Source organism: Diaphorina citri, unplaced genomic scaffold, assembly GCF_000475195.1.
Source record: "Diaphorina citri unplaced genomic scaffold, Diaci psyllid genome assembly version 1.1 scaffold481, whole genome shotgun sequence".
NCBI classification, from domain to species: Eukaryota; Metazoa; Arthropoda; class Insecta; order Hemiptera; family Psyllidae; genus Diaphorina; species Diaphorina citri.
This window is the reverse complement of record NW_007377916.1, coordinates 6,686-29,430: the sequence shown is the minus strand read 5'-3', so window position 1 is coordinate 29,430 and position 22,745 is coordinate 6,686. Positions and strand designations below refer to the sequence as shown.

Sequence of the window (22,745 nt, the reverse complement as noted above, 5' to 3'; positions counted from 1 at the left end):
AAAGGGAGGGGAGGGAGAGAGAGAGAGAGTGGGAAAAGGGAGAGATGAATAAACGATGTACATTATACGATTGTAAGAATTCTTTAGATTTTTCCCTCTTATCTGATTGGTTGAACGACAAAAAAAAGTACCTATTTTCTATTCTATTCTGACCGTTTTATCGTTTCCTCATTTCAGTGGTGGGGAAGAACTGCAAAGCTGTCAACACCACAATTCTCAACCCTAATGTACATCTACTGGGGGATGACGCTGCATGTATTGCCTATGTGAGACTGACACAGTACATGGACAAGTAAGTCACTTAAAAAAGAAGAAAAAAAAATGCCTGCCTCGGCGGCGTAGTGGTCAAGACGCTTGCCTGGTAAACACAAGGGCGTGGGTTCAATCCCAGCCGAGGTATGAAATTTTATCCTCAAAATAATTTGAGAATTTGACCACAATAATAGTAGTACCCTACTGCTGGAGTAAAGGGACTTTTCAGTCCTATGCGAGCAGTGGTACTCACTATTATTATTATCACCAGAGATCGCCATATGTATATTTGTCGTGAGTTTCGTCTCACCGTGCTAAAACGCCATATTTTGAACAACATTAAGATAAATGTCATATATTAAAAGAACTAGGTATAAATGGTCATATTCGACCTCGAATCGTAAAAAAAGGGGAATAAATCTGCAAACAGTGTGAAAGTTGATTTGGAAATCTAACAAATAAGCTATTTGCAGGTAACTAACTTTACAGCCTCGATAACGAATCCAATTCTTGCCTAGTGTGGTTTTACGTACATATATGTTAATTAGACTTACTTTATGTACTATTACTGTCTACCGCGGCCGTTCTACTACCTCTTCTGGGCTTTCAAGATAGCAACGAGTGATGTCATTTGACCGTTGCAATGAACTCTCAAGAATACGTAAGATTCGTACATATATGTAGATAGTTTCCTGAACCCCAAGTACCTATCTATCGTTTTAACGGCAATAAAAATATAAATATATTTAAAAAACTGATTTAATTTTTTCATTTATTTGCTCCTCTTGTTTTCATTTTTGGAAGACCAGGGCAGACTGCAGAAACATGGAACAATACCTTAAATGTCTCAAAGTCCAAATACTTCAAGGAAATAAAAGTGTAAAGAAAGAGAAAAAAAGCTGAAATATACTGGGACCAGTAAGAACTTTTTTTATATTTATTATTTATTGTTATTTTTTTCAACAATTTATTATTGCTTCTTGGTTCGAAATAATAATCAAAATAAAATATATCGCTACAGAAATCAGGGTAGGTACATAATGTCCAATAACAAATAAAACAATATAGTCTCTAAACAAACCAATATGAATAAATAATGAATATGTCCAATAAAACAATAATTATTGTTCAAGAGTGAAAACTGTGGGGAGGTTAGTAGAAAAAATAGAGAGTTTTTGCAACCAAAATTAGGGTCCCGTTAATTTGTATTTGACGAAAACTTGTTTCTGAGCATATACCGAAACGAGTTTTTGTCAAATAACGTTGAAGATTCAATTAAAGGGACACTAATTTTGGTTCCAAAAAATCCCTAATAATGATATCGATTACCTTCAACTAATTTTATCTTCACATTATTGGGACCAAAAGTGGTACATTCAACCGAGATAAACGAAGAACGGTGGAAGAACGAAACAAAACAATCTTATACCTACTCGTAACCAGCAGATACCTAATGGGTTAAGAACAATAATGATAATAAGGGTTAGAATTTTTGTACAACATTCAAAATTTTGTACCGAAACAAACTTTGTACTGACGAAAATAATGAAGATCAAGTTTTACTTATAGGTATTCAACTACCGAGAAATAATAGGGAGATTATTTCCGGACAAAATATGTTAACTGCTCTTGATCCCATGTAGAGGCAAAAAACTTCGATTTGCGAATCACTTCATAAGAACTTATTAGAAGACAATAAGATATGAAGACCTGATTCACGCGACCCCATTGGTTCAAATCAAGGGCACCAGATAGTAACCACTCAAGAGCTCTCATCTATGTAGGTATATTTGTCCTCAGTTCTTGCAGGTTTCATCGTTCGCCATTTGAGCGGCAAGATCAGCAAACTTGGCCATATAGTCTACACTACTCTCACTCATCATGCTTTGCATCTGTGGGAATGAGAGAAAGAATCCTTGTTAATAACCTGGGAACGATTTTCGCCCGGGGCGAATTTTATCCTAAACACATAAGGTTTGCTCTCGGGCTGGCTTTCTTCTAGATCCTGTCTTCCTTCTAAAATAAGGCTGGCTTTCTTCTAGATCCTGTCTTCCTTCTAAAATCTAAAATAAGGCTGGCTTTCTTCTAGATCCTGTCTTCCTTCTAAAATAAGACTGGCTTTCTTCTAGATCCTGTCTTCCTTCTAAAATAAATCTTCGATGTAAGAATTCCTTCTATCAAATATCTTTTAAAAAATCCGAGTTCTTCCTAAGAATTATGAATTAGGGTACAACTTGTGATTGGCCTTTGTGAAGGCACTGTTGCCTTTCTTAATCTTATTGAAAACAATAAACGGTGTTGACTTACAGAAGATTGAGGGTAGCGCCAACCCCAAAAGGGATTGGGAAAAGGTGCAGTAAAAGAAGAAGATGACTTACATCAGATGGTATGGCAGGTTTAGCAGGTGATTCCAGATGACCTAGGAGACTAGATAGAGAGTAATCAGCTACCTCTGAACTTAGCCACTTGTTTTCGCCCTCCTTGAGTAGTTTGGATGGGGAGGAGGGGAGGGAGATAGAGTCCTCTTTGGTGGGGATGAGACCTGTAGGGGAGGGAGAGACAAAGTTTACACTAGGTCGATAGGCAGCAGTTATCGAGAGGTCGCGGGTTCGACTCTCGACTGAGGCAGGGAATGATCAAAGTAACTTACTCAGTTTAACTTAAATTAAAGGATTTTTTGGGGAAAATAATCCCTCTCGATTTTGAGTTATTTTACCAAGTGTCGTGTTCGTTAAAAGTTACCCAACTTTTTAATTTATCATTATTTTACGTACATGCTTTTATTGTGTGAACAAATGTCAACATTTTTGGTAGAATAAGTCATACAAAATACACAAATGTAGTAAGTAGTAAGTTTCAAGTCAATTGATCCCTATTTTACTTAAGTTATATATAGGTACTTACGAGTATATTAAGTAAAATAGTATTTACAAAGGATGTCAAAATTAAATAAATTCATTAATAGTCAATCGATACCGTAAAAGTCGCTCGAATATTAAATACAAGATTCTATCTATACAAACTCTCAATTTAAATAAAAGCACGTGCAAAATTTACACCTCACTTGAATCTGTTTACCTGTAAAGTTATTGGGTGAGGAAGATGTGGAAGCTTCGAGTTCCAAGTGTGGAAATGAAATGTCCATCAGTTCATCTAATACCGCCACTGCGTCCTTAGCCGCTGTAGAACCTGCAGAGATAAATAGGACTTTGTTATGATCGTTAATTAATAATGGACTGCTGGTGGGCCGACCTTCTTTTCAGCCTCTAACAGCCTGTTAGCTTAACAACCCTGTAAATCCTAAGCCCTAACAAAGACAGTTCCGAGAATTAAATGACATTTTTGGTTTGCCAACACTCACACTTAACTTATACTTTTTATAGGACTTAAACACTTAAAGTTGGCACGTACCTTACTGTTTGGTATTGGACGTTTCGGGTCTGAACTCCAGACCCGTCTTCAGCAAATTGTCAATGTGTTATCATTCGCGAACTCCGCGAACTTGTCAATTAGAACATAAAAAACGGAAATGCGAAACAGATAACATTCAACGAAAATGAACCGCACATGAAAGTTCCGGGCGAAAATTAAACCCGCAACGTAGCGCTTACAAGGGAGGCCTCTCTCGGTAATTACACGCGTTTTCACCCTAGGCTTGCATACAAGGCAGGCGCTTTTTTTTTCAGTTCAATCCCCTTTAGGGATCAGCTATTTATTTCCTAATTCTAAACTTGATTTAAATTCTCGGGGAATTTTCCGCGTTCTATTGCAGAGGCAGGGACATATCAAAAACTAATGACCATGCCCGATGTGATCAGAGGAGATTATTCAACTGATATATCGCCACCCCTGGAATCGAACCCGCAACCATCTGATCCGAATGCTAGGCAACAAGAGGTAGGTAAATAGAAGTTGAACTGTTGAGGTAACATAATAGAAGTTGGTAATATATACTCGTACGGTAGGTATGTAGTATATGCTACTATTCCCTACCTTTTATTAAAATTTTTAGAATAACTGGGTACCCATAACTTGTTTATTTATAACACATTTCCGGATTGGAGTTCCTTTAGCAACTGCATAGCTAGGTCTATTTTTACTAGGCTATATTGACAATCTGGCGATTTCAGCAGTTTATTAGCAAATGGGTATATCACTAAACTTGAGACTTTTAAACATGGTGTGCCAAAATATACCCTCCAAAATTGACCCTAAAGGCTAAAAATTACCCCAAATCCACTCCATCTCTATTCTAAGTGTGAACAACCCGTGCCAAGTCCGAATGAAGCCCCGGCCCACCCAACACGAGGTGTCGAACCCTACAACCCCCGGACTGTGAGACTTGAGCCCATCTTGGTAGTGCTGACTCGACAACTGAGGCTGGTTGAACGAAAGCTGCTCATTTTGGAACAAAAAGTGGAAAAGACGGGGAGAATAGATTTCACGAAAACGGTGACTTTTCTGAGCGTCACCTGTATTGGGATATTTGTGACGAAAGCTTTCCTATGAACCAATAAACAGAGGAGTTATTTGTGACCAATGTGAGATTTTGTGAACAAGACTAGCTTTGCCATGAACCAATGTCTAGAAGCGTTATTTATGACCAGAGAAGACTAAACCCAGTGAACAAAAGTATTTGTGAACAGTCAAGATTGAAACCGATGAATAGAAAAGTTATTTGTGAACAATATGAGACCAAAGGCCTTCCTCTGTAAGCTCAAAAAGAAGTAAGATAATTGAGAATTAAAATCCACGGAGGTATCTATGTCCACAATCCGAATCTAGAATTCTAGAACATCAACAAGAGACAAGAAACGTCCATGATGTAGTATGACTCTGGTACAGTGGTGATTAGCGCCGTGGACTTTAGATCTGAAGGTTGGTGGTTCGCGTCCAAGTCGAGTTTTAGCATTTAGTGTAGTTTTTCATCACAGAAAAACTCAGCCTCGTGAGGACAATTACCTACCTTTAAGGGATCTGTAGTATGGTATGGAGACATGGAGCAGAAAAGTGTGTGTGTTTTTTTTTTGTTTTTTTTACAAAATTCTTTACCATACTAGGCAAAATGATACCGAACAAAGATATTTTGAGGGGCGAGTTTTTCTACTATCAAACCAGGAATAAAGAGGTCTAAATACGAATGAATTTCAATTTCAGATCAACCCAACAATAGCGGAATCAACAACATCAGGAGGTAATGGGTCAGAAGTCACCTGTGTCACTACCCATATGAGAAATCTCTACCATAATATGGATCACAAGATACCCTAGCTACATATATGAAGAATATGAACTGCAAAGATGCTAACACAACCGCAGTAGAAGCAAATTCTTCTACAGAACGTAAAAGCTTTTCTAACATCGCATGACCTTTTTGTAACCTTTTTTTTTCGATTAGGCGCTTTAACACTTATGATGGTAAGGTCGTTCGCGCCGGGAGCCGGGTTTTGTAACCTTGATGCAAACAGAAGGATAAGATGATTGATTTACGCAAGTAGTAAACCAGAGATTAAAATCGTTCCACTTGGGTATGTAGCTCCCCCCCCCCCCCGCTATTTGCTGCGCTATTATCCAAGCAAACCAGGCTCTGTTACAACCTTTATGCAAGAAGTGGGTTGGCTGGAAGAGCTCCTTTACGAGAACCCTGCCACTAAAAATAAGGCCTTAAAAAAAGAATAAGGATATAATGACTGTTTTATGCAAGTATGTAGTAGTAGTAGTAGTATACAGCTACTTTTACTTACCATAGAATACAAATACTCACCTTACTTACTAATACTTACCTTACTTACTTCGTGGCCCCAACCATTAAGTAACTATATCTAGGTAGGCACTCCCTTACTGATATTATTGTATTTATCACTATTGTAATATTGTACCTACTGTTAAAAATATAAATAAAATAAAGCACTGATTATACTAATACTAATAATACTTACCTTGCTGTAGACTTATCTAGGAACTATATCTAGGTAGGCACTCCCTTACTGATATTATTGTATTTATCACTATTGTAATATTGTACCTACTGTTAAAAATATAAATAAAGCACTGTCTATACTAATACTAATAATACTTACCTTGCCGTAGACTTACCTAGCGATACTTACCATAGAATACAAATGTCCGACTTGCGTATTATGCACCGTGTCCAAGGTCCAGCCCTGCAGTATGGTCTCTGGTTTGGGCAGTTCCTTGCTGACCTCCCCTGGTACAACATCCTTGTTAGGGCTGGTGGTGGGGGTTTTACATTGACCAATAGGAGCAGAGGGTGTGTTGGTAGTGATAGGGGAAGAGGTTGCTGGGTTCATACTGGTGGGAGATGGGCCTGCTGAGGTCTCACGAACTGTGAATTTAATGACATTAGTTAAATTTAACAACCTTTTTTTTTTTGTTTTTTTTTTTTTTTAAGGATAGAATCTGCCCCGGGCGGGAATCACGCTTACAAGACAGACGCGCTACCAACCAAGCTAACTAGGCTGGCTTAAAAATCCAATCATAGAATAGGTATCAAAAACTCGCCTGTCCTTTATGTTCCTTTAACTCTCCAATGAACCAAGCACACCTAACTTCCTGTCCAGCCTTGGAAGCCACTGTAGAAAAATATTGGGACGCGCGTAGGAAAATGACCTGTGTGACCTCTAATGCTCTATTTTTCAGGGTGTCTACCAAAATGGAAAAATAAAATTCCCTGTTAAACCTGTACCTATTAGCCTATTACAGGGTGTCTACCAAAATGGAAAAATAAAATTCCCTGACTTTTCTCGGTTTTCCAGTCCATTTTTCCAAATTTCCAGTCTACTTTTTCAAGATTTTCCACCCTACTCCCACTGCGTCACAACAGATTTTTTTTTCTTCAAGTGAATCGTTCCCAAGAAGAACGGCCTATGTGAAAATTTTCGATTTTTTTTTTATTTTTTAGTTGGGGCCTCTGTGATCTCCTTGTTTCAATGCACTAATCAGTTTTGGGGGGAGAAAATCGGAAGTCGTTTTTTTTCGACCAACTTCGTGAAGATTCGAGTAAAATTTCAGAAGAATAACGGCCTATGTGTAAAGATTTTGCCTCAGGACAGGGTGTCCCCTTTCAGTTCCGTGTGACCCGTGCGATACACCTGTTGAGCGTGATTTTTGACTGTCTAATTAGGAAGTCAACCGATTACCCAACATTTTGTTTTGTAACATTACAGTGTACTTTCCTGCTTTCAGAGATACTTTGAAATTTAAACAATGAGTGCATGCTAATAGTTCACTAAGTAATTCAGAAGTCCCGTCCTTGTAATTTTGCATGCAAAGTAATAATAATAATAAGTTCATTGTTAACATTCAGAATCCTTTACAGACTTTTCTTTATATTCTTTATAATATCCCTCTAAGTACAGTAAGAAGTGAAAGGTTTCATGTAAAAGGGCCTATGTGTAAGAAAACATGATTCTGGGATAAATTTCCACATCACTGTATTAAAATGTCTCTCCTGAAAAGTAGCAAAAATCACATAGGCCGTTCTTCTTGGGAACGATTCAAATAGATTTTTTTGCTCTCAGTTTTATGCGGTTTAAAGTCATAGCTTCTCTCTATCGTCACTTCCCTTCTCTACCTTCTCGATGCTTTATGGTCCAAGTGCTTCTCAAACTGTGTGCCGCAGAAAGATAGGATTTTTGAAAAGTGTGCCGCGGTGGCAACAACTTTGAGAAGCACTGCTCTAAGCTCTCTTCGCTCCACTCTTTTTTACTTTCCTTGTCCTATAGCAGGGGTTTCCAACTAGCGGCCCGCCAGACCATTTTCATGGCCCACGAAGCTTTTTGAGAGACTTATTACAGAAGAATCGATGAGGACCTTCCACTTATGAAAATGGAGGGGAAATGAGTAAATTAAGTCCGAACTTCAAACCTATGGTCAAAATGTAGGAGAATCCTCCCCTCAATCCCCTACATTTCCCCTGACCCCCTACATGGTTTTTGGTAGTAGGGGGTCAAGGGGAGGTTTCTTCAGACCTAGATTTTTGTCAGAGCTCATTCTCTCTTCTGCTTTCAGACTGGAAGGTTCTCTCTGCTCCCTCTCTCCTCTCTGTGATATCTCCAAATATTTCAACATGATTTTTTTTTTCAACAAGAGTTTCCATTAAAGTATTTAAGATGACCAAGGAGTCTTTCCTATGTAACTTTTCACGAGAAATCAATCGGTGTACATGTAAGGGTTCTAGGAATGATGGTTCACGAAATTTGCGCTTGTAACAAGCCACAAGAAATTTCGAAAGTTATATTCACTTTTTTTTACACCAATAATTTACGACATACAGCCTGATTTCCTCGAATTTGCCATCAAATTCATATTTTTCAAGTGGTCAAAATATAAAAAAAAATAATAATACCTAATAATAATAATAAAGATAAATTCCATGCCTCGGCCGGACTGAACCCGCGCCTTCCTGCTTACCAGACGAGCGTCTTGTCCACTCCGCCACCGAGGCACCTACCTGCTGGTTCCACAGAGAACACCGGCAGACTGAAAGCAGGCAAGTTGATATCGTAACAGCTGCCATTCCCCGTGTTATCTTTCTTCTCGCTCTCTGAACTGCTGCTTTCGCCCCCTCCTACAGCCGGCCCTGATTTAGATTTGTCACTCGAACTATCTGCCCGCTGTCGCTTTCTATTCCCAGGCGTGGAATGACGAATCTATGAATAACACGGGAGAGGGTGTAATGGTTTAAATCAAATCGAGTTTTTACTAATTTTACCGTAGTGGTTTATTAAGGATGGGTATACCATTTGTTAACTACTTATTTAATGAGAGAATTGTTCTGAAAAACCAATAAATGGAAACTTATAAATAAATAAATTAACTCTGTGAATAACACAAGGGGGTGAAATGGTTCAAATCAAATCGAGTTTTTACTGTAGTGGATTATTAACTCTGTAAATAAAAAGTCCACACTGAGGCTTAGGTGTAGGGGCAAACGGCCCTAAAGGTCGGGTTAAGCTTGTACAAATCTACGACGCTTTTACTGTGGTAATGTAAAAATAAAGTGATGATTTGTTTAAATTGAACACAGCTCCTATAAGTGTCCACCTCCAAATGACGATGACGATTTCATTTGCCTTTTTTTTCTACTAGTTTTCTTTGTTCTAGTTTTTCAAAGTATCATGAAAACTCAAAAGCCCAATCATTTTCTTCTTTGTACTCTGGCAATGCCGTCACTAATTGCTAATTAATTAGAGTAGCTACTCAGTTGTAGACACGAGTCTAAGTGGATCCCAAACTCCAAAAGCCGAAAAAAGAGCCGAAAAATCTTCGACTCTGCCGAGGATCGAACCCAGATAAAGCTGAAAGAAAAATGGCTTCTCTCTCCTTTGCTCTATCAGTTTTCTACATGAATTTTCGAACATGAAAACGTAACCTATGGGGTTTGGGGTATAGAAACTATTCAGAAACTCTAGAACACCAAGAAAACACTTATAAACACCCAAATTCTTAAGATAACACCAAATTTGAGTAATTTAGTTATTACCTGGTTTAGAAGACCTAGAATAGTAGACACTAGGGCGGGGGATCCAAACTTCTTCTCATGATTAAGAAGACTGAATGCACTGTGCGAACTAGTGCTGGCTTCATTACGCTTCACACTGGGCAGGGATATGGTCGCATCTGACTGAGGGGCAACACACAGGGTGCCTTTGGTCTGAAACAAAAAAATCGAGATGAAAACACCATTGTAAAAGAAATAAAAATACAAATAAAAGAAGAAGGTAGCCAAAATTGCAGCAAAATGATTTTTTTTTAAAGAAGTTTGACAAAGGGAACTGTAACTGCTATGGTCTTATCGTTCCGAAATCGAAGAGAGAAGGAAGACAGGATAGGAGAAAGCCAGCCGTTCCGAGGACGAATATTATCCCATCAGGATAAAATCCGCACCGGGCGGGAATCGAACCCGCGGCCTAGCGCTTACAAGGCAGAGGCACTACCAACTAAGCTAACTAGGCTGGCGCAGCAAAATGAGTGAGGTCATAAAGTCTAATATAAGATCTTAGCTGTTGAATAGCTTGTAGCTCAAGTGTTAAGTGATTTGATAGAGCAGGAAACCGGGAAATATAACAATGGAGGTCTTCTCTCGAAATCGAAGACAGATGGACAGGATAGGAGAAAGCTAGCCGTGCAGAGAACGAACCTTACTGGTTTAGGATAAAGTTCGTCCCGGGCAGGAATCGAACCCGCGACCTAGCGCTTCTCTTCTTCTCCTCCAATCGGCTATTCGACATTTTTACAATGATCTTCGAAAAACAACACCAAAGGCGTCCTACCTTCCGAGCTAAGTAAGCTGGGAAGAGATCTTTTTAATTATTTTACCCGTTTCCATTTCTGCAAATGCCTAGTAAGGTAACCTTAGAATAAAAGTTCGCCCGGGCGGGAAACGAACCCGCGACCTAGGTCTTACAAGACGGACTTTTACCTGTTTCCATTTGATTTTCTGCAAATAATTAAGCAGGGTGGCCAGTTTGGTATGGTTAGTGACTGTGGTTCTAACGCGAGGATTCATAGAGGGAAATATAACAATGGAGGTCTTCTCTCGAAATCGAAGACAGATGGACAGGATAGGAGAAAGCTAGCCGTGCAGAGAACGAACCTTATTGGTTTAGGATAAAGTTTGTCCCGGGCAGGAATCGAACCCGCGACCTAGGTCTTACAAGACATTTCTAAATAATATACTTTGATTAAAAATTAGGTGTCGGAACACAGTTCAATTCGCTCACCAACGTTTCAAGTCACGACCTTATATGCAATATATGGAAATTTTTTGCGCGCGAACTTTCATTCATACTGGAGCTTAGAGGCCTTCTGTCCAAATGCGATTCATAGACATGGCTTGTACTGTATGCCAGGTGGCTTTGTCTTTAGGTCGTAACTCCACTATGATGCGACTGGGGATCTTGTCTTCTTCAGAGTCTGAAATGAGACATGTATAGAGACAAGTTGTTTTTTTTATGAAAAAATTAGACATACGTGAATGAAGGCAATCGATTCATAGACATGGCTTGTACTGTATGCCAGGTGGCTTTGTCTTTAGGTCGTAACTCCACTATGATGCGACTGGGGATCTTGTCTTCCTCAGAGTCTGAAATGAGACATGTATAATGAGACAAGTTGTTTTTTTTTATGAAAAAATTAGACATACGTGAATGAAGGCAATCATTGGGTAGAAGAGCTCACTGTGAGAAACCTACTATTAGACTAAAAAAATACACACAACATGGGATACGGGTATATTTTGTGAAAAGAAAGGCACACTCGGCCATTTTGTATTGATACGCGCTGCCCAATACAATTTTGTATCAATGAAAAACATTGGACTTCCGATCCATGAAAAGAATCTTTTCTTTTCGATGGATTTTATACTTTGTTATTGAAAACAATTTGAATTGTTTCTCTTTCAAATTCAAAAGTAAACTTAATGACGCTAAGTTAGATAACAGGGAAAAACTAATCCTTTCTCTAATACCAAAAAACCGCTCACCCATAACCTGGTTGACAAAAAAAAAAAAAAAAAAAAAAAAAAAAAAAAAAAACAACATGGGATACGGGTATATTTTGTGAAAAGAAAGGCATACTCGGCCATTTTGTATTGTACACGTTACACGCTGCCTTATACAATTTTGTATCAATGAAAAACATTGGACTTCCGACTCATGAAATAAATCTTTTCTTTTTGATGGATTTTATACCTACTGTGTTATTGAAAACAATTTGAATTGTTTCTCTTTCAAATTCAAAAGTAAACTTAATGACGCTAAGTTAAATACCAGGGAAAAACTAATCCTTTCTCTAATACCAAAAAACCACTCACCCATAACCTGGTTGATCTTCCTCATGGCACGACAGTTCGGGGTTCGAATCCGCAGACTTTTGCCCTTGATTCGGATCTGAGTGATACCCCCGTATATCAGCTCATTCAGCTTGATACAATTCTTCACCGTGATGACACCACACTTCTTCCGCATTTCACCAAAGTTGATGAGCCCGTACAGCTCTTGTGTCAGTTTTTGTACTCCTGGAAATAGTGAGAGGGAATAATTTAGAGGCTGATTTCATAGTTTAGTTTAAAAATCAGACTTCTAGAAACTATTAGTAGCTGATAGAGTGATAGATCAGATTTTTTTTATATATATATATAATTTGGTCTGAGAGCTAAGAGATTAAATCTATAAATTCACTAGTATTTAATTCTAGTGAAATTGGGCCTTCTAGTGAAGTAAAGAACAATATTTAGACATCAAAATATACATGGTTTTAGAGACAGAACCTATCGACACATCACATTCTTGACCATGAAATCAACCAACTATTAGTAGCTGACATAGGTACCTATCACATTTTTTTTTTTTTTTTTTTTGTCCAAGAGATAAGCGATCAATAAATTCACTAGTAGGTACCTATTTCTAGTGAAACTGGGCCTTCTAGTGAAAGTAAAGAATGATATCTATAAATCACATTCTTGACCATGAAATGAACCATACACCATACCTACCTTCAGGGAAGTTCAAGTGTTTGGCAATCTTATGCCACGTCCTATAGTAAAAGCATCTGACTTGAGCTCTGGTTTTAGAGCAGTGCTCTGCCCCCACAACACCTTTCTTCTTCACTTTAGCCATCATGTACTTTGCAATGGCATCAAAATCTTTGCCATACTCATTGAGTGCCTCGAAGAATGTGTTCTTGTCATCTGTGGACCAAAGCTCATGGGCTCGTCTTTTGAGAGGTTTCTCTGGCTCAGGAGGTTTTTTCTCTTCAGTGTTATCTGGAAGGGGGAAAAACATGAGTAAAAAAATACCTACTAATAATAAAAGAAAACATTAGGGGAGAGGAAAGTTCAAGCAGGGGAAGGGATAGTAGACATATTGGCTGACCATCAATATGTGTGGTAATTGAACCTGTTGCATTAGAATGCAAAAAAGTTGGATAGAGTGGGTCAGCAACAGGTCAGTACATCTAATGAAGAAACCAGCAGCTAAGCACCTACATGATAAAGGTTGTCCCAATAAGAACACAAGGTTTGATTGTTTAATAAAGCATGGTTCTCCATGGAAAAAAATGGACTTCTTAGATGATTTGAGAAGTAAACATTCTGAAATTTTGTATGGAACAATAATCAGACCGATAGCATTCTTGACTTTGATGTTACATTCGTTCTCTTTTGACAAAATTTTCGATGACAAATTTGAAACAATCAGGCTGTATCTCGTTGATGCAGCATTCACCTTTCAATGCTTCAGTGGGTGTGGGTTTGTTGGTGTAAACATGTGACTTTAGATACCCCCACAGAAAAAAGTCTAGGGGGGTAAAATTACATTATCATCAAGGCCATTTCTCGTCACCAAAACGGAAAATGACACGATTTCGACTAGGAAAATGCTTGTGCAAAAGTGATAATTTGTTGATTTTATTATGCTAATGCGTTGTTGAACCATTTTAGACTCCATGATGACTAATTTTGATATGTTTACAATCAATCTGTCAAAGATTGGGCAAGATAAAACAATGCATAAAAAAGTTATGACCCTTTCAAATCTTCCGTTCTTATTGGGACACCCTTTAGATTTAGAAGGACCTTTTTTTTAATGTACCTTTGCACCACTTTGCAATACTTTAAGGTAATAAAAGGGTCTGTATAAAGCTAAAGTAAACATTTTCTGTATTGTTGGTATTTGATAGGGGCACTGTCTGTTACTTTGCTTCCCTCATGTTGACTCTAGTGTAGAAGCACAAAGTCTGTGTCAACCTGAGGGTTATAATTACCTTTCTTCTGCTCTGGTTGGCTTTGTGCAGCTGCTTCCGCTTCAAGTTTCAATTTCTTCGACACTCGTGCACTGGTCCGAAGCTGAATACCACTACCTTCTTCATGTCTGCCTCTACCAGAAGCACTGGGAGGTGATATGATACTTCCGCTGGCTTCATCTGCTTTGTCATTAGATTGTGGGGAGATTGTTTGAGATTTTCCTCCAGTGGATGATGACATTTTACATTCTGGAAGAAAATAAATAAATAGAGCCAAGTAAGTAAATGAATTTTGTCAGTTTTTTTTTATTTATTTATTTTCATTTTTTTATATTTATTTTTTATATATAATTATACATTTTTTTTTTTTTTTTTTTTTTTTTTTTTTTTTTTTTTTTTTTGAGAAGCAGCTTAAATTTAAATAAACATATTAAGAAAAAAAAGTGCCAATGTCATGAAGCGTATCATACCAAGTCATGCTGCCTTCCTGTGGGATTAAATTAATATCTACATTAAAGACAAAAATTAATATTCAAAATGGGAAAGAACAGTGAAATGGAGCCTTAATGAAGAATAAAAAATGGTCTGGAAAATCCAAAACAAGTTCAAAGTTGTAAGAAGCACCCTTATTTATCAAACAAAAGCCCATTTTGATATGCATCATGCTTATGATTCCTCAACTTTCTTGTTTCATTTGAAAGAGGTGTTTTTTCATTAGTTATAATACAAACCACTTGCTTAATATACAAAAACTGACTTGCCCACACAATTCTTGTTCTTGTGGTAATGAGAATCTGTGGAAGAGAACTGCAAATTTCATGAGAAAATAACATGCTAAATTTTATATTTTCCCGAGTCTTGTAAGGCAAATCAGGCAAAATTAGAAAAGCAAGACGCCATTTATAACAAATTTTGAATTTCTATGGGTAACCCAGATTCTTCTATCAAGTTGAATTTTGACATCTCAGTAACCTAAATGGAATGTTTATTGAGGGGGAAAAGAGGAACTCCATTGATACCTCATAGTTTTAAATAAATACTTACCAATTTATAGCTATTCTGGTATTTTCTCGGGCTATCAAGTTGAATTTTGACATCTCAGTAACCTAAATGGAATGTTTATTGAGGGGGAAAAGAGGAACTCCATTGATACCTCATAGTTTGAAATAAATACTTACCAATTCATAGCTATTCTGGTATTTTCTCGGAAAATATTTGACAACTTCTGTACTTGAAAAAGTTGAATTTTGACATCTCAGTAACCTAAATGGAATGTTTATTGAGGGGGAAAAGAGGAACTCCATTGATACCTCATAGTTTTAAATACTCACCAATTCATAGCTATTCTGGTATTTCCTCGGAAAATATTTGACAACTTCTGTACTTGAAAGTGATTAAAGCTGAAAGAAAAATGGCTTCTCTCTCCTTTGCTCTATCAGTTTTCTACATGAATTTTCGAACATGAAAACGTAACCTATGGGGTATAGAAACTATTCAGAAACTCTAGAACACCAAGAAAACACTTATAAACACCCAAATTCTTAAAATAACACCAAATTTGAGTAAAATCCTTTAAAAAAAAAAAAAAAAAAAAAAAAAAAATTGGTGATTGATTTCAGCAATTACTTAATTAAAAGTTAACAACTTTCATAATGTTAAACTTCCCCTTCAATGGTTGGGACCACAATCTGAATTTAAACTTGTGTTTTTGTTAGACTGGTGTCCGATTCGTCCAAGGTTTATGTTAAACTGGTGTCTCATTCGTTAAATTTTAATTTAAAATCAACCAACCAGATAGCTTTATATTCTGAGTTTCACTTTAACTAAGTTTAATCTCATACTGTGGTTTTGGCCATAAGAGTTTAAAACTTAAACCCATGTATGGTACATACGCCTAATGTGATACCTTCTCAGGTACTCGGTCAAAGTGATTGCATATCAGATAAGATTCGTAGTAGCTTAACCCATCCTTTAGGGCTGTTTGCCCCTACACCTAAGCCTCGGAGTGGCCGTTTTGTGTACGAAGTTAAGTTAATATGAGATAAAGTAAAGAGGCTATTTTGGTGTCGCTCTTCAAAAAACTTACTCAATGAAGTGTCCATTAGATTGCCCAGAAAGTCACTCGTATCTCCATTGTTATGACTGTTGCCTCCACTCTTCACTTCACTACCACTCCTTAGTCCACTGTCAGTATCACTCCTTAGTTCACTATGCAATGAACGCTCCGAGCTCCTTATTCCACTTTCTACAGGGGAAGCACCATCACTCCTTAATCCTCCTTGTGCAGGGGAGGCTCCATCACTCCTTATTCCACTACTAGCAGAGCCTTCGCTCCTTAGTCCACTGTGTGTAGAGGCAACATCACTCCTTAATCCACCTAGCTTGGAGGAAGCATTATCACTCCTTATTCCACTAGAAGGAAGGCCATCACTCCTTATTCCACTGTGCGTAGAGGAACCATCACTCCTTAATCCACCGAGAGTGGAGGAAGCAATATCACTTCTTACTTCCCCAGAAATCGTATACAGGGAGTCTTGCATGGAAGAGGTGGGGTGCGATATCACAGACGAAGGGGGGATATTATTAGATTGGGAGGGGGACATGCTATTAGAGGGAGACTGTACAGTGGTACGGGAGGGGGTAGGGTGGGTGCGGGGAGGAGGGGAGGGAGTGTTGAGGGGGTGAACGCGGTGTACGATGAGGTTCTTGGAACGGAACCGCTTGCTGTACGATTTGGGCTGGAATTTCTGGGGAAAAAGAGACAACGAAAAGGGACACGTTAGGAGATTGATGGAGCAGTTGCATTTGGGTAAAAATTATGAAAATAATAATAATAATAAAAAAATCGTAAAAAGTTTTGAACGGTTCAAATCTGAGGTCAAAACTAAAAAAAAAAAAAAAAAAAAAAAAAAAAAAAATATTTTAAAAAGGGGAAAATTTAATTTTTTTGCGCCGCGCCGTTCTAATGGAAAGAAGTGCCATAAGCTTTCTCTCTTATCATATTCTTTTCTTTTTCACTTTTTGGGACGATAAGTGATGTGTAATGTATGCCTATGGGTTAAAACACTGACAGACTTTCATTTTCGGTGCATTGGGTCCCTTAATTTCCATAAAAAATAGAAAGTTAAAAAGAGGCTACAAAATAACGGCGCAATTTCTAGTTTGACCAAAAACTTTAGATCTTTAATCAAGTTGTGTTGGAATTCATCTGAGGTTCTATTTGGGTTTGGGTCGCTTAAAGTATTCACCAGGGATTTGATAACCACACCGCAGTGTTCGGAAAACAATATTACAACAAGAGCAGGTTAAACATAGAATAGGAGTTTAGTGTGTAGGTATCTCAGATAGGCCAACTCAGCTAGTTAGCTTGTTAATAGCGCGACCTTGTCTTTGTTAAAGCGCTGGCCGCGGGTTCGATTCCCGCCAGGGCCGAACTTTGTCCTCAACAGATCATAAGGTTCCGTTCTCGAACGGCTGGCTTTCTCCTATCCTGTCCGGCCTCTTCGATTTCGGTACGTAAGAAATCCGTTGTTATGGGCCTGGAGTCAAACAACTTTTTTTTTCAACGGTAAGTAAATGTTGTACTGTCTAAAAAATATTTCCTACACTTTAAACCGAAAATTAAAGAGACTTAGTAGGAAAGAGGAATAGCATAACTTACCTCGGAAGACGTAAGGTTTTGGTTGGGCATCACACGTACTGGCCACACGGACAGGTAACGTCCTGCTGTACTCTCGCAATACAATGTAGAATAGGGTGTTATTGTTATTTTCACTGATGATACATGCCATTCCCACAGCATTTAGACCCCCACGAGGATATTGTAAGGGGCGCCCTAAATGTTAGGTAATTTAGAGAAGAGAGGAGAAAAAAACTGTCTATAATTTAGAGAGCAGTTGCATGCGATTGTAGATTGTCACCTATGATATTAACCATGCCCAATGTTGCTTTAACTTCAGAGATCTTTTTTGGGAACTGGGTGCATCTGCATTGCATGCATACAACGTACTAATATCGCTGTCTACAGCTTATCAATTAATTCATTTTAGTTTATTACAAGTGACACTAACACTCGTATTTATGACAAGAATGATTCGTTCTTAGATCAGTCTCAAGTCAAAATTTGACATCAATGCCTTGAGACTTATGCTGTAGCACGACTTAAGAGCCCAGCATTTTGTCATAAATATGGGTGTGTACACTCGTATTTTAATGAACGCTCAAGAATGATCCGTTCCTAGAATCAGTCTTAAGTCAAAATTGACCAATCAGATGCCTTGAGACTATGCTTAGCACGAACTTAAGAGCCAGCATTTTGTTCATAAATATGGGTGTAAGATCCAAAAGGAAACTTACGGTGTTTTTATTGAGGATAAGTTTAGCGGCGAGTAGCATATGTTGTAGTGTGGCCCTGATGTTGAAATCTGGTTTCACATCCTCCCAACAGTAGGTCAGTACAACTTTGCCTTCATTTCCGAACTGAAACACACAGGGAACATAAGGTTAAACTGCGTAAAGAGATTGACAGGATTATCCTGTTGGCGATCGTTGGTTGGGTGGAAGAGCTCACAGTGTGAGAATCCTGCCATTAAAGCATAAAAGAAAGAAAAAAAAATCAGTCTCTTCGAAGGAGGTACAGGAATATAAGGTTGAACTGAGTAAGAGGGACTTTTTAATATGTATCATCAAAGAAGGTATCTACCTTGAAGACTTTTGTCCATTGCTAGGCAAACTTAAATTACTAGCTCTAAATAGCCTCCTCCTCACGTCCCCCCAAAGGTTTGATAGAGGGAGCTGTAACTACTAAGGTCTTATCGTCCCGAAATGGGAGAGAGAGGGAGTGGATAGGGGAAAGTCGGTCGAGAACGAACCTGCAACCCAGCGTTTACAAGGCAGGCGCGCAACCCTCCAAGCAAACTTTTAACTAGGCTAGCAAAGTAGCAAATGGAAACCGCGGTGTTTTACTGGCTGATAGGAAAACTGGTTCAAAAATCTAAAATCGCATTTCCAAGGGACACTATTTCAGCAATTTTAACACCGAAAAGTTTTTAACCTCATTTCCGTGCAAAGTTTTTCAATTTTACTCCTACGCGAAGACCGATTTTACCGATTCTTTCAGGACGTGAAAAAACTTTGGTTCTTTCTTCTCAGTCACCACTTTTATTCCGATTTTAAACCTTTTTCCCTTATCAAAACCTCTAATTTTTGTTATAACTTCTAGTTTTCGTTTTATCGCCCAGTTTTACTATCGTTTTAACAGTTTTACTATCGACCGTTTTAACGATATTGTCAAAAATCTAACTATCAACCGTTTTAAACGATACTATCGACCTATATCATGGACGCCGAACAAAACAAGGATATGACTACCCAGAAGAACATATGTCAGGAAATGACAGATCTGTATTACGCTATGGACAGTATGAATCGAGGTGGTACGGCACGGGACATAGAAATCATCACGCGAAAAGGTAGCACAAGTGGTTCCATTTTTGGAGCACAGAGGTTCAAGAGGTTCAATTTTTTTAGTCCTGGTCGGAAGGGAATTACCTTTCGTAGGAAAAAGTGGGGACTTTGGGCTGAGGAAAAAAATATCGCATGTCCTAGTGTTGATAGAGAGAACTGTAAAGGTGTCTCCAAACATAGTTGACCGGCCGTCAATCAACGAGGTGATTTTACCTTAACAACGGAGGTCACATCGCACCATCCCGAAATCAAAGAGAGAAAGGAGGAGAGGATAGAAATTAGACAGTCGTTCGGAGAACGAACCTTATCTTTAGAATAAAGACAGTTCCGAGAATTAAATGAAATTTTTGGTTTGCCAACACTCACACTTAACTTATACTTTTTATAGGACTTAAAGTTGGCACGTACCTTACTGTTTGGTATTGGACGTTTCGGGTCTGAACTCCAGACCCGTCTTCAGCAAATTGTCAATGTGTTATCATTCGCGAACTCCGCGAACTTGTCAATTAGAACATAAAAAACGGAAATGCGAAACAGATAACATTCAACGAAAATGAACCGCACATGAAAGTTCCGGGCGAAAATTAAACCCGCAACGTAGCGCTTACAAGGGAGGCCTCTCTCGGTAATTACACGCGTTTTCACCCTAGGCTTGCATACAAGGGAGGTGCTTTTTTTTCAGTTCAATCCCCTTTAGGGATCAGCTATTTATTTCCTAATTCTAAACTTGATTTAAATTCTCGGGGAATTTTCCGCGTTCTATTGCAGAGGCAGGGACATATCAAAAACTAATGACCATGCCCGATGTGATCAGAGGAGATTATTCAACTGATATATCGCCACCCCTGGAATCGAACCCGCAACCATCTGATCCGAATGCTAGGCAACAAGAGGTAGGTAAATAGAAGTTGAACTGTTGAGGTAACATAATAGAAGTTGGTAATATATACTCGTACGGTAGGTATGTAGTATATGCTACTATTCCCTACCTTTTATTAAAATTTTTAGAATAACTGGGTACCCATAACTTGTTTATTTATAACACATTTCCGGATTGGAGTTCCTTTAGCAACTGCATAGCTAGGTCTATTTTTACTAGGCTATATTGACAATCTGGCGATTTCAGCAGTTTATTAGCAAATGGGTATATCACTAAACTTGAGACTTTTAAACATGGTGTGCCAAAATATACCCTCCAAAATTGACCCTAAAGGCTAAAAATTACCCCAAATCCACTCCATCTCTATTCTAAGTGTGAACAACCCGTGCCAAGTCCGAATGAAGCCCCGGCCCACCCAACACGAGGTGTCGAACCCTACAACCCCCGGACTGTGAGACTTGAGCCCATCTTGGTAGTGCTGACTCGACAACTGAGGCTGGTTGAACGAAAGCTGCTCATTTTGGAACAAAAAGTGGAAAAGACGGGGAGAATAGATTTCACGAAAACGGTGACCTTTCTGAGCGTCACCTGTATTGGAATATTTGTGACGAAAGCTTTCCTATGAACCAATGAATTTGGTTCATAGGAAAGCTATTTGTGACCAATGTGAGATTTTGTGACCAAGACTAGCTTTGCTAGTCCAAGAGTTATCTGTGACCAATGTGAGATTTTGTGACCAAGACTAGCTTTGCCATGAACCAATGTCTAGAAGCGTTATTTGGACATGCTATTAGAGGGAGACTGTACAGTGGTACGGGAGGGGGTAGGGTGGGTGCGGGGAGGAGGGGAGGGAGTGTTGAGGGGGTGAACGCGGTGTACGATGAGGTTCTTGGAACGGAACCGCTTGCTGTACGATTTGGGCTGGAATTTCTGGGGAAAAAGAGACAACGAAAAGGGACACGTTAGGAGATTGATGGAGCAGTTGCATTTGGGTAAAAATTATGAAAATAATAATAATAATAAAAAAATCGTAAAAAGTTTTGAACGGTTCAAATCTGAGGTCAAAACGAAAAAAAAAAAAAAAAAAAAAAAAAAAAAAAAAAAAAAATCATTTTAAAAGGTCGAAAATTCAATTTTTATGCGCCGCGCCGTTCTAATGGAAAAGTTCCCATAAGCTTTCTCTTATCCCATATTCTTTCTCTTTTCACTTTTGGGACGATAAGTTAGTAATGTATGCATATGGGTTAAAACACCTGACAGACTTATTTTCGGTGCATTGGGGTCCTTAATTTACCATAAAAAATAGAAAGTAAAAAAAAAGCTACCAAAATAAACGCCAATTTCTAGTTTGACCAAAACTTTAGATAACTTACATCAAGTTGTGCTTGGAATTCATCCTGAGGTTCTACTTTGGGTTTGGGTCGCTTAAACGTATCACCAGGGGATTTGATAACAACACCAGCAGTGTTCTGAAACAATATTACAACAAAGAGACCAGGATTAAACATAGAATAGAGTTTAGTGTGTAGGTATCTCAGATAGGCCAACTCAGCCTAGTTAGCTTGGTTAATAGCGCACCTGTCTTGTAAGCGCTAGGCCGCGGGTTCGATTCCCGCCCAGGGCGAACTTTGTCCTCAACAGACATCATAAGGTTCGTTCTCGGAACGGCTGGCTTTCTCCTATCCTGTCCGCCTCTTCGATTTCGGTACGATAAGAAATCCGTTGTTATGGGCCTAGGAGTCAAAACAACTTTTTTTTTTCAACGGTAAGTAAATGTGATACTGTCGAAAAAATAATTTCCCTACACTTAAACCAGAAAAATAAAGAGACCTAGTAGGAAAAGGAATAGCATAACTTACCTCGGAAGACGTAAGGTTTGGCTTGGCATCACACGTATGGCCACACGGACAGGTAACTCCTGCTGTACTCTGCAATACAATGTAGAATAGGGTGTTATTGTTATTTTCACTGACATACATCCCATTCCCACAGCATTTAGGACCCCCGCAGGGATATTTAAGGGGCCCTAAATGTAGTAATTTAGAGGAAGAGGGAGAAAAAAACTGTCTATAATTTAGAGCAGTGGCATGCGATTGTCCAGATTGTCACCTAACCGGATATTAACCATGCCCAATGTTGCTTAACTTCAGAGATCTTTTGGGAACTGGGTGCATCTGCATATGCATACAACGTACTATCATCGCTGTCTAAGCTTATCAATTAATTCAATTTATTTATTACAATGACACTAACACTCGTATTTATGAACAAGAATGATCGTTCTTAGATCAGTCTCAAGTCAAAATTGACCAATCAAATGCCTTGAGACTATGCTTAGCACGAACTTAAGAGCCAGCATTTTGTTCATAAATATGGGTGTAAG

At 38.5% G+C, this 22,745-nt stretch overlaps 4 protein-coding genes and 1 long non-coding RNA gene across 6 annotated transcripts in view; 3 read left to right on the top strand and 2 right to left on the bottom strand.

Annotated features, from left to right (window-relative positions):
* The window catches only part of LOC103509280 (calcium/calmodulin-dependent protein kinase type II alpha chain), a 132,558-nt gene extending 132,233 nt beyond the window's left edge, over positions 1-325 (top strand). Inside the window, exon 16 of the mRNA XM_026823662.1 lies at positions 178-325. Coding sequence (XP_026679463.1) covers positions 178-296 — 119 coding nt within the window. The 3' untranslated portion in view covers positions 297-325. The remainder of the gene's footprint in view (positions 1-177) is intronic.
* A 955-nt stretch (positions 326-1,280) lies between these two features.
* Positions 1,281-15,576, bottom strand: LOC103509278 (protein cramped-like). The gene is made up of 13 exons (XM_026823661.1): positions 15,348-15,576; positions 14,038-14,265; positions 12,770-13,039; positions 12,089-12,292; positions 11,275-11,359; positions 10,697-10,787; positions 9,758-9,928; positions 8,726-8,924; positions 6,363-6,598; positions 4,482-4,650; positions 3,331-3,441; positions 2,631-2,794; positions 1,281-2,144 (listed from the first exon to the last, which is right to left on the bottom strand). Exons 2-13 carry the CDS (start codon positions 14,255-14,257, stop codon positions 2,049-2,051), a joined length of 2,016 nt encoding a protein of 671 aa, XP_026679462.1. The 5' UTR covers positions 14,258-14,265; positions 15,348-15,576; the 3' UTR covers positions 1,281-2,048.
* Positions 3,962-6,030, top strand: LOC103509275. 2 transcript variants are annotated; one of them, XR_003391537.1, is made up of 3 exons: positions 3,997-4,149; positions 4,510-5,130; positions 5,410-6,030. XR_003391537.1 is itself a non-coding variant. In XM_008473871.2 (2 exons), the coding sequence occupies exons 1-2, from the start codon at positions 4,048-4,050 to the stop codon at positions 5,521-5,523; spliced, it is 216 nt and encodes a 71-aa protein (XP_008472093.1). In that variant the 5' UTR covers positions 3,962-4,047; the 3' UTR covers positions 5,524-6,030. The 2 variants fall into 2 exon arrangements, 1 of the variants encoding a protein (XP_008472093.1); XM_008473871.2 differs by lacking the exon at positions 4,510-5,130 and having other exon boundaries at positions 3,962-4,149.
* A 3,406-nt stretch (positions 15,577-18,982) lies between the features above and the next one.
* Positions 18,983-21,141, top strand: LOC103509274. Its single transcript, XM_008473869.2, has 3 exons — positions 18,983-19,487; positions 20,251-20,375; positions 20,736-21,141. Exons 1-3 carry the CDS (start codon positions 19,355-19,357, stop codon positions 20,985-20,987), a joined length of 510 nt encoding a protein of 169 aa, XP_008472091.1. The 5' UTR covers positions 18,983-19,354; the 3' UTR covers positions 20,988-21,141.
* A 57-nt stretch (positions 21,142-21,198) lies between these two features.
* On the bottom strand, positions 21,199-22,290 carry LOC103509273. The gene is made up of 3 exons (XR_541364.2): positions 22,222-22,290; positions 21,736-21,831; positions 21,199-21,292 (listed from the first exon to the last, which is right to left on the bottom strand). It is a non-coding gene; the product is annotated as an uncharacterized LOC103509273 (long non-coding RNA).
* Between the last annotated feature and the right edge of the window lie 455 nt (positions 22,291-22,745).

Excerpts from the sequence above, each read along its gene's own strand:
- LOC103509278 (XM_026823661.1), bottom strand. The coding sequence starts at position 14,257 with ATGTCATCATCCACTGGAGGAAAATCTCAAACAATCTCCCCACAATCT. Across the intron at positions 11,360-12,088 it reads GAAGATCAACCAGGTTATGG|ACTCTGAGGAAGACAAGATC; the intron begins GTGAGTGGTTTT and ends GTCTCATTTCAG. Across the intron at positions 6,599-8,725 it reads GTTCTCTGTGGAACCAGCAG|TTCGTGAGACCTCAGCAGGC; the intron begins GTAGGTGCCTCG and ends TTAAATTCACAG.
- LOC103509274 (XM_008473869.2), top strand. The coding sequence starts at position 19,355 with ATGGACGCCGAACAAAACAAGGATATGACTACCCAGAAGAACATATGT. Across the intron at positions 19,488-20,250 it reads AGAAATCATCACGCGAAAAG|AGGCAGGGACATATCAAAAA; the intron begins GTAGCACAAGTG and ends GTTCTATTGCAG. Across the intron at positions 20,376-20,735 it reads CGAATGCTAGGCAACAAGAG|TGTGAACAACCCGTGCCAAG; the intron begins GTAGGTAAATAG and ends CTCTATTCTAAG.
- LOC103509275 (XM_008473871.2), top strand. The coding sequence starts at position 4,048 with ATGACCATGCCCGATGTGATCAGAGGAGATTATTCAACTGATATATCG. Across the intron at positions 4,150-5,409 it reads CGAATGCTAGGCAACAAGAG|ATCAACCCAACAATAGCGGA; the intron begins GTAGGTAAATAG and ends TTTCAATTTCAG.